The sequence below is a fragment of the Anser brachyrhynchus genome (genome assembly GCF_964034855.1).
Source record: "Anser brachyrhynchus genome assembly, chromosome: 3".
Classification (NCBI taxonomy): Eukaryota; Metazoa; Chordata; class Aves; order Anseriformes; family Anatidae; genus Anser; species Anser brachyrhynchus.
This window is the reverse complement of record NC_137696.1, coordinates 38,364,974-38,374,796: the sequence shown is the minus strand read 5'-3', so window position 1 is coordinate 38,374,796 and position 9,823 is coordinate 38,364,974. Positions and strand designations below refer to the sequence as shown.

The window sequence follows — 9,823 nt, the reverse complement described above, 5'->3', positions numbered from 1 at the left end:
CCACAGCACCATTAATCATGACATATGTCACCCTGCAGCCAGATGAGTTCATGGATGTGCTTAAATGATTTGAAATGGGGCCTTAATTCACAAAGCTACATTTCAAGTCTCTTGAAACACAGGACAGCTTTTGATTTGAATGAGGTATTTTTTTTCCTTTATGGAGAGAAACAAGCATATGAAGGTGAGAAAGATTAAATAATTAAGGGCCAGATCTTGCTACTGAATGTAGTGCATCCCTGTATACCCACTTTTGTAGACCACCATCATGCCTATTGCCCTAGATAACTAACAAGAAGTAGCAGAGCCCATATACTTGATGTCTGCTGGAAGTCAAGCCTCTCTCCCTTGTATACACACTCTCTTGACAACTGTAAATCCGTGTGTGGTTCCCATCTCATACACACATATTGACTATTGGCTATCGAAAGAAACAGAAAATAGTTGAAGATTGTGGGTGAGGAGCACTGATGGTCAGCCAGCCTGCCAGGAAGTAACTTCCTGTAGTCTCAGTGGCTGTGTTGCAGAGATGCAAGGGTCTGTATGGCAGCTGGAGGTAGGATCCTGCACCTCCAGACCTGAGGTGTTGCTTTGAAAATGAATTCCTTGAGGCAGATCCCCTTTTTAAACAGTCCAATATTTAATTGGACTGTTTAAAGCTGCAATAAAACAAATACTGTAAGTTGTTTTGGATAAGCCATCTCCCTGCCCTTTCAGACTAGCTTTGAATTTGTTCTTTGGATTACTGTCAGTCTTCTTGTATGACATTTCATTTAGTGGTGTCCATGCTCCATTTTTCTAGCTATGGTCTGTTATCGTCTCAGATTTTCTTTTCCTTTTAAATACCCAGCACTACAACTTAGCAATATTTATGCCTAAAGGAGCATTTGTGTGCTTTGCTTTTGTTTCCCACCTATTTGGTAGATAATCACCTAACATTTTCACTTTTTATACCTTCTGTCTCCACTTGAAGAATACCAGCTCCTCTCTGTTCATGGGTAGTTAATTCACTTGTTGCTCTTTTGCAGATGACAAAGGAAATCAGTGCTCCAGCCATTTGCCAAGAACCTTTCTTCTAATGCACCGCTGGTACCTGCCTTCCACAGAGCTCGCTGGCAAGCTTCTGTCCACATATCCTTTCAGGAAGTCTTGCAAGTCAGCATTACAATGTTGAAAGCAGATTGCTTCTGTGAACGCATATAAAAAATGTCAGTTAATTACTGACAGAGCTGGCTTTTGTTTGTTGGTTTTTTTTTTTTTTCACACTAGGATGTGGAAATCTGGGAGCTTTCTTCTGCTATTGGTTGTAGACTTTTTCCATAAGTACAAGTTTGCTGAGGCATGCTTTTTTTGAATAAATGGAAAAATGTTGCCAAGATAACTTTTCAAATATATGCTGGCAGGCTGGCAGTGGACTAGTATGAACTACAGTGGTCGCTAAGTGCCCACATGTCTTCAAAACTATTCAGCAGAGTACTCAGAATAGTGTAATAGAGGCATTTTTGCTAGGGCAAAAACCAAAATAGCAGCCAATAAATGTCCTCTGTCCTAAGATGTTGTGAAAATGAATGAAATATCAGGGTATGCTGTAGTTACCTCTAGAAGTTTAATACCGTTCTTATTCAGCTAGTATAGAGTCACAGACTGCTATAGATAAAAACAACACTACTGAATCAAGGCACACAAAGCTTTCTTTAACTAGTCTACATATAGAGATGCCAGTGGTGAGAACTGCAATGAATTCAGATTAAAAATCTGCTATTTCATGAGGTAGGCATGCCTCTGTTTTTATGCTGCTGCAGATACTGTTATTGTAATTTGTTTTTCTAAAGTTTAAAACTAAACCATGGAAATATGCTTTTTCTTTCTTTTTCTTTTCTCTTTCTCTTTTCTTTTTCTTTTTGAAGAAGAAAGAATGTTCTTTCTTCCTTCCTCTGGACTAAATTATATCACTGCCAAGGAAGGGGAGAAGAGTACTGAAAGCAGGACTGATGATGCCTTTTTCCCTGCTCTCTTAAACAGCAGAGGAGTGATCTTGTTTGCATGGTTATCATGGTAGAGCTGCCCCTTAAATTCACATTTTAATTTCCCTGGAAAATCTTTTTCTGAGCACAGTGTCTCCCTCTAGACAAGGGATAATTGCAAGTGTCATCTGGGTGCCCTGGCAGTGTGAATCGGGGCACATGTGGGTGCCTTTTGTGTGTGTCACCCCATGCATCACTTTAATCTGGCATTTCAACAGAATGCTGCTGTGTTGTGCTCTGGTGAGTTAGCTGAAGGAAATTAGATGATAAAGTGCCTTTTGCGTGATGCCACTGATCCTTTCATTGGTTGAATATTTTGGAGTTATTTGAGCCTATTGATTCAGCTACTGAGAGAGCTGGAGGTGAAAACTTTTTTACCAGTTTTGTGACTTTTTATTTTTAAAGTCTGGAATCTTTGTCTTCAGTGTCAGAGAGAAATACAGCATCAACAGACTGGGGTAGTCCACCCTCTCTGCCCTAAAGCCAGTGGGTCTCAAATATTCTTAAGTTCTATTGATTAAAATGTGAGTATACCAGCACAGCCACTGAATATTACACCTAAATCCCTCAGTGTCTAAACCACTTTCTGTTGATTTCAGATACTGGATTTTGGAATTTCCTGCAGAATTTAACTTGGATCTTGGACTGATTCGCTTGACTGAAGAGTTTCGAGAGTTAGCCAGCCAACTCGGCTATGAGGATCACATCCATCTCATTGATATCTCCAGCATGTAAGGATGTCATGAGCTTCACCACTTTTCTCTCTATTCTTTGTAACAGCAGAATTCCTGTTTTGTGCAAAACACAAAAATATTAAGGGCCATCCAGCTCTTGAGAGAGTAAATAATCATTTACAAAACCCCTCTCATCTTCTAAATTTGAAGCAATTAAAAATTGAAATTCTAGTTGTAGTGTCACAGTAAAGAGAAGACTTATTTATACATAAGTATTTAATATAAATGATAAAGAAATCATTTTCCTGACTGTTGAAAAAGCTAATGCTAATTAAATTACTTTTTTTCTTGTAACTTTTCATATAGAATTACAAGCAATGCAGAGACTGGCACATCATGTAAATTTTGTATTTTCCTATGGAAGCATTTTTATTCTTGCATCTGAAACCTTTTTAATTTCGCCAATGCCTTTCTGTGTTCTTTTTTCTATGATTTAACTGGATAAACTTTAGCATCAACGTGTGATTTTTTTGCATCAAAGTGATTACACTACTATTTCCATGACTTCCCAAAAGTTACCTTTTAAACATAGCCAGGCAGGTTTCCATATCTCATGTGATATTGTAGATTTTCTTCTAAATCGTGACATATTCAGAATGTTGTGTGTTTTTTTTTCTTTATTAAAAAAAATGTCATAGTAATCTGGAAGGACAACTAATTTCAGTGAGGGTTGCAAGATTTTCTGCAAGAACAATGCCAGTGAAATCACATAAATGCAGGCTCCTAAATCTTGATTTTAAAATTTTAAGTTAGCAACCACTTTCCACTCTGTGAAGTGCCTTTACTGTATTTGGGTAGGAATTATTCCATTGCTCACAGGTAAATTATTAACCTTTTGATGCACAAACTCCATACTGTTTTGGTAGCTGTTTGACTGACGGTGTTTCTGCTGTTCTATTGTTTCATGGACTTGTGGTCTTACACAGTAAAAATTAATCTTTGATGTTATTCGAGTCTTCTTTTTCTTAATCAGAGTTTTGTGTTACTTATTTTTATTCTGGTCCCAAGGCATTTTTGAATTACAGCTTCCTTTATCATAGAGACTAATACGTTGTCCTTTTGTTTCTACAGAAGCCTTCTATCATTTATCATTTGCAGTAGCACCTCTGAGTGCTACTGAGTGCCCTGAGTTCCTTACCCCCTAATTGCACACCTGAACGTATCTTACTCTGAGTGTTTGTTATGTGCTGGATGTCACAGCTCAGAAAAGTCATGATCTGTCTCTTGAAAATTTTATGCAAACTGTAGGCTACACTCACTTGTACCCAAAAAGCAATGAGAATTGTGCCTATTTTTCCGTTGCAGTCCTTCCTATGACTGGATGAGAAGAGTTACACAGAGGAAGAAGATTTCCAAGAAAGGCAAAGCCTGCCTGCTGTTTGATCATCTGGAGCCCATTGAGCTGGCTGAACATCTCACTTTTCTGGAGCATAAATCTTTTCGGAGAATTTCTGTAAGAAGCCCACAACTTTGTCACTTGCAATTAGGAGCATGTCCTTAAAGAGAGTGTTCATATGGTTTAACACAACTTTTTTACATTTCAGTGTCGTTAATCTTTATAATCCTTCATATGATGTACATAGCCATGGCTGCAGCAGCACTTCCTTAATCTTTTTCATGACTGATGATTTTAGTGACAGAATTCAATTTTGTGGAGAAATTCTGGGTGAAAATTGCTGCTAAAAGCTACTGCAGCCATGTGTCACAGTAGTTGATTAAGCTAATGTTATTGCTCAGAATATTCAGGTGTGCTTTTGTTTTTTTCCTCTGCAGAAAACTGTTAATTCCTTTTCAGGAAACAGCAGAATCTTTGCACTTCATAATTTTTGAAGCGACTGAAATATGTATATAACACTTCTCTAGACTCCCTTCACTCCCAGCTGCTTCAGAAACTGTCCTTTCATTTTTCAGCTTAGCATCAGAGGATAATTCAAGTTGGAAAGATCTCAGGAGGACTCTAACGCAATCCCATACCCAAAGCAGGGTCAGCTCTGAGTTCGGTCCACGTTCCTCAGGGCCTTACTGTGTTGGGTCTTGAAAGACTGCACAAATTCCCTTTCCTCCTGCTCTTAGGGCTCGGGTGATCCCCTGTCTTCCCACACTATTTCCTCATCAATGTATTTCCACGCCTGCTGTTGCATCAGCCTGATGCTCCTGACATTTAAAGACTGCCTGATCACACACCTGATGAGGTGTGTTTGTTACAGAATAGAGCCTGGAATTACTAAATGTGTGTATTACCTCAATATAAATAATGTAGGCATCGTTCAGATACATTTAAGATATCTGTGCATGCCTCTACCTTGGGCTCTTTTCTGTGGTCTTTCATTTTCTAGATGATCTCTGTCTTGCATGGCTTGATAAAAATGGTTGTTTGCAACTAGAACAAATCTAGAAGACCTCTATAGTTCCAGTTTTGGAGAAGATAGATATTGGTACTGAGGAAAATTCGGATACAATTGCTGCTTTTCCAGACAGGATTGTACATAAGCAAGAGGCAAAAATGGATAAAGATGAAAGTAGTGTCTAAGGCAAAACAAATGAGTAACCTAAATGCCAACAGAAATGCTGATTTCTGCTTGAAAATGTCTATCTGAAAAGGGCACATGATGCTACTGTAACTGGTGGCAAATGGAAGCTGTAAGCTCTCAAGTTAAGTTGTCTTCTGCAAAAATATGAGATTTTTTTAAAGTGTTTTCATTAAAGAAATCAAGATCCAAAACTAAGAAAAATATGTCTTTTGTTTATTTGTTAGTTAGAAGGAAAAAGAGATCAGGGAGGAGTTAAGACCAGTCTAAATAGAATGTCTCTTTTGACATCCTTTAATAATGTTCAAAGGTTTATTACTCGAGGCTTCAAATCATAGGAAAACACCCTATAGTGATCTGTGAAAAGCTAACCTCAAAGGTAAAGGAACAAGAACAAAAGGATTGGATTTCTAAATACATTTAAGATATATTTTAATTCCAGTGGGAATTCCAGAAAGATGACTCAGACCTGCAATACATTTTGTTTTTTTTCTTGTTGATTTTTTTTAATTGCGAGTTAATTTTTCTGCTTGAATTTTGCTAGCTCAGATATTTCTCTGCAACCAGTTAGAGTCAACTAATCTTATACTACCCTGTAATGTGAAGAATTAGTTTGAAGTTGTGTTGCCTATTTGCTTGAGACAGGTAACAAAAATGTTGTAAAAATGGTGCATTTCCAGGAAATAAAGTAAGGGCAGACATCAGAATACAGAGTTTGAAAAACAAGCCCAGGATCTTTGAACCAGTTTGCAGAGCAACTGAGAGCTGCTGCAGAGAAACAACTAGCATTTATGTGGAGGTGTCAATGAGTCCAGGTGATCTGGAATCTGCTTAGAAATGTAACAGTGCCACTTATTTTTGCAGGGTAGACTAAAGTGTTTTCCAAAAGTTATGTAATTGTAGATGATGATTAGTTTGAATCTTCTCTTCGGGCTTACCTATTAAAAAAATTAACAAATGGACAGGGGTGGGAAGAGAGAAAAGAGAGTGGTAACTATAATAGAATAGGTAGAGCAGAAGTTATACATTAAGTAATAAAAATAAGACCAAAAAATACTTTTAAGAAAGTGTAGCAGGGTCTACTGATCCTGAGTCTCAGTTTCTTTCTAAATAAGTGGAGCTTTAAAGGGAAAAAAAATAAATATTAGAGTTTGATTTTGATTCTTAAGTTGTCCATCATTTTACTGAAAATGCCTTTCTTCTGTTAGTTCACAGACTACCAAAGCTATGTGATCCACGGCTGCTTGGAGAACAATCCTACTTTGGAGAGGTCTATCGCTTTATTTAACGGTATATCCAAATGGGTCCAGCTCATGGTTCTCAGCAAGCCAACACCACAGCAAAGGGCAGAAGTAATCACAAAGTTTATCAATGTTGCACAGGTGAGTCTTGTATATTAGTCTTCTTTCTCCAATATAAAGCAATAATAAAAATAGAGATTGCAGAAAGCTGAACTATGCTCTTTGTGCTGTTTCCCCAGTGAATCGCCTGTTCAACATAATTGGTAGGTTTTTATTCAGGCGTGGTATGACTGCATATTTAAATTAGCAGACTAAACTATAAAATGTATTTTTTCTTTGTTGTTTTCTAGTTGTCAGCTGTCACTATTGTGAGTTTCTTGTGGAGCCAATCCAATTAAATAAACGCTGAACCCTTACATCCCTTGCTTTAGTCATTTCTGATTTATCCATGGTAGGATGTCTCCTTTAGCTTGTCTTGTGTGATACGGGATAGCTGCCACATGTATTTCTATTATTTTTAATTTTTCATGATCAATCTCTCCTGCAGAAGCTCCTTCATCTCCAGAACTTCAACACACTGATGGCAGTTGTGGGAGGTCTCAGCCACAGCTCTATTTCTCGCCTGAAAGAGACTCATTCTCATCTGTCTTCAGAAGTCACAAAGGTATGGTGGACTCCAGAATAAAAAACATATTGAGCAGAACATCCCCTCTTGGAGGTCTGATGGGTTCTGCAATCCAGGTCTCACCAGCACAATATTTGGATCATGGCAGGGCATCCTAAAAGGCGCTTTGGTTGGGTTTCTCTTGGTGGAGAAGGATCAGCTCACAGAGATCTCTGCTTGATTGCCTGTGCTGGGGAAGAAATTAACACTGTCGACACCCTGCCATGAGTTATGCTCATTTAAAACAGATTAAGGAAATGCTATGAATGCTTTCACAGGGACTTGCTTCTCTGGCTGTTTGTAGGACTGGAACGAAATGACAGAGCTGGTCTCTTCCAATGGAAACTACTGCAACTATCGCAAGGCTTTTGCTGACTGTGTTGGCTTCAAAATTCCTATTTTAGGAGTTCATTTGAAAGACTTGATTGCTGTCCATGTCATTTTTCCTGACTGGATAGATGAAAATAAAGTAAACATTGTGAAAATGCAGCAGCTTTCCATCACCTTGAGCGAACTGGTTTCCCTGCAAACTGCCTCTCATCACTTAGAGCCTAATATGGATTTAATTAACCTGCTAACAGTAAGTATTGTGCAAGTTCCAATTCACTTCCATTACACAAGTTCCAATTGACTTCTGTTATTCAAATGTTGAATGTCAGTACAAGGAAGGTACATGTTGTTATCTCATTTTTGTTTTAAAAAAGGACAACACAAAATGGAAAGTAATTCACATGAGATGTGAATAAAGTTGGAGAGAATTTCATTGATGCAGTATGTGATGGCTGTGTGTAGAAACAGAACAGGATTGCATCAATTATTTTTTTAAGAATGACAGAAAGAGAGGTGTATGTGTATGAGAGGTAAAACCTAAGTTCTGGCTACTTAGAATTTAGGTTTATATGTCCTATGCAAAGATCAGGTGATGTGTTTGCATGCTCACATAAGGAAAATTCTAACTTGGAAGTAATTCTGTTCTGTCTCACCTGTGCTTTGTATGTGGTACAGTGGTCTTCCTATCCAATAAATAAACATGTTCTTGCATGTTCTTGAACTGCTCCTGCAAAACAAAACAAACAAAAAAAAAATAAAACCCACAAAACCAGCAACAAAAATGCACAAGTGATAAGGCTAAAACAGATTGATTTTAAGTCCCCTTTTTGATATGTAGATGAGTGACATTTGATAATAAATGCTATACTTCATTTCAAAACATACTGAAGCATGCAGCCTGAACATACAGACCAAATCCTGCTTCTCTTGAAACTTATTCCACTTAGCACTGATCTTAACTGTAGAAGCATTTGACCCAGCACCGTGGTTTGTTCAGTTTAGGGGCAAAAAAAAATAGCATTTTGGAATTAAAGACAGAACTGGAGAAACTTGAAGACAATAAATGTTTGTTATAAAACAGTTCGTGTTGCACACAGATAAAAGCAAGCCACCTACTTGTCTGAGAGCAGTCTGAAACATGTCACGTTAGGTAAAGGACTCTCTTGATATGTGATCATTTTATGCTGCTTCTGTTCTTGTTATTTCAATTTGTCTTTCAGATCCCAAATCCAGACTGAAAGAGAAGCTGTTTGCTGTCATTAAGTCAGTAGAATCCTTTTCTAAGTAAACTTAAGAAGCAAGCAACTAGGACAGGTGTATGAACTGGGGCAGATTTGTGAACTTTTCCAGTGATTCTGTTTACTTTGTTGGCTAGCATGAATTTCTTAAGACCGCGTTTATCGCCAGATTTCTTTTGTATGGAAGCTGAACCTCTGCTTACATTTTCATTAGCTGCTCTTCTTTCTTTTGGGTGATGGCTTGCATTCCAAAAAGAGCAGAAAGCATCAGATTTTTCTAATACTTCGTAGGTTCATGTCCATCATTGTATCAGCCTAAGTTCTTGTATTTTACCTGTTTTCCCATTTTTAAATATTTTTCTTGTTTTGTTTTCAGCAAAATGATAGAGATTTTATTTATACTCACATAATATTTTATTCAGTAGATTTCATTTACCAGGAGAAGTAATTGAGTACAAGATGAGTACTTCTTCACTTATGATGCTCTTATATATTTGTTCTTCATATAGCTCTGCTGGCTTTGGTAACAATTGAGCCAATCTGACTGTAAATAATCAAAGCCGAATGCCACAATATTAATTCCAGACCTAATCAAGGGTTAAAATTAACTTGTGACACTTTATATCTTTTATGATTCCATGGTGGTATCTGTTCAGCAGCGATGGAGACAGGAATAGGTCCTAAAACCTTTCCAGGGAAATTCTGTCTACTTGTTTAATCATGTGGGAGTTTTGACTTAAGACAGCAACTCCTGGAAGGATAAAAACGAATTTCTACAAGAGACCTCTTGGCCCTGAACTTTGGTAGATCTCATAATATTATAAATATTCTCACTTTTTTTCCAGCATCTAAGTTTTGTCCTCATTTATACCATACGAATACATTTCAGTGCATTTTTTTTATAGTGGTCTCTTGCACGTTAATAATGAACTTTTACAGAAGAAGAAATGTTTCTGTCAATATTTTTGTTAATAACAAAGTTTTAAATTATAGGCTGGGGTCAGAAGAAGAGGAGAAGAAATGCTAGGGTCACAGCCCAAAGCTGACAAGAACTGCAGGCTAAA

The 9,823-nt window shown here is 37.5% G+C and overlaps 1 protein-coding gene across 2 annotated transcripts in view; it reads left to right on the top strand.

Annotated features, from left to right (window-relative positions):
• The first annotated feature begins 1,188 nt into the window (after positions 1-1,188).
• The window catches only part of RASGRP3 (RAS guanyl releasing protein 3), a 28,993-nt gene continuing 20,358 nt past the window's right edge, over positions 1,189-9,823 (top strand). For both annotated transcript variants that reach the window (XM_080588443.1, XM_080588442.1), the window contains exons 1-6: positions 1,189-1,770; positions 2,624-2,755; positions 4,064-4,211; positions 6,495-6,668; positions 7,075-7,191; positions 7,496-7,771. In XM_080588443.1, coding sequence (XP_080444569.1) covers positions 1,766-1,770; positions 2,624-2,755; positions 4,064-4,211; positions 6,495-6,668; positions 7,075-7,191; positions 7,496-7,771 — 852 coding nt within the window. In that variant the 5' untranslated portion in view covers positions 1,189-1,765. The remainder of the gene's footprint in view (positions 1,771-2,623; positions 2,756-4,063; positions 4,212-6,494; positions 6,669-7,074; positions 7,192-7,495; positions 7,772-9,823) is intronic.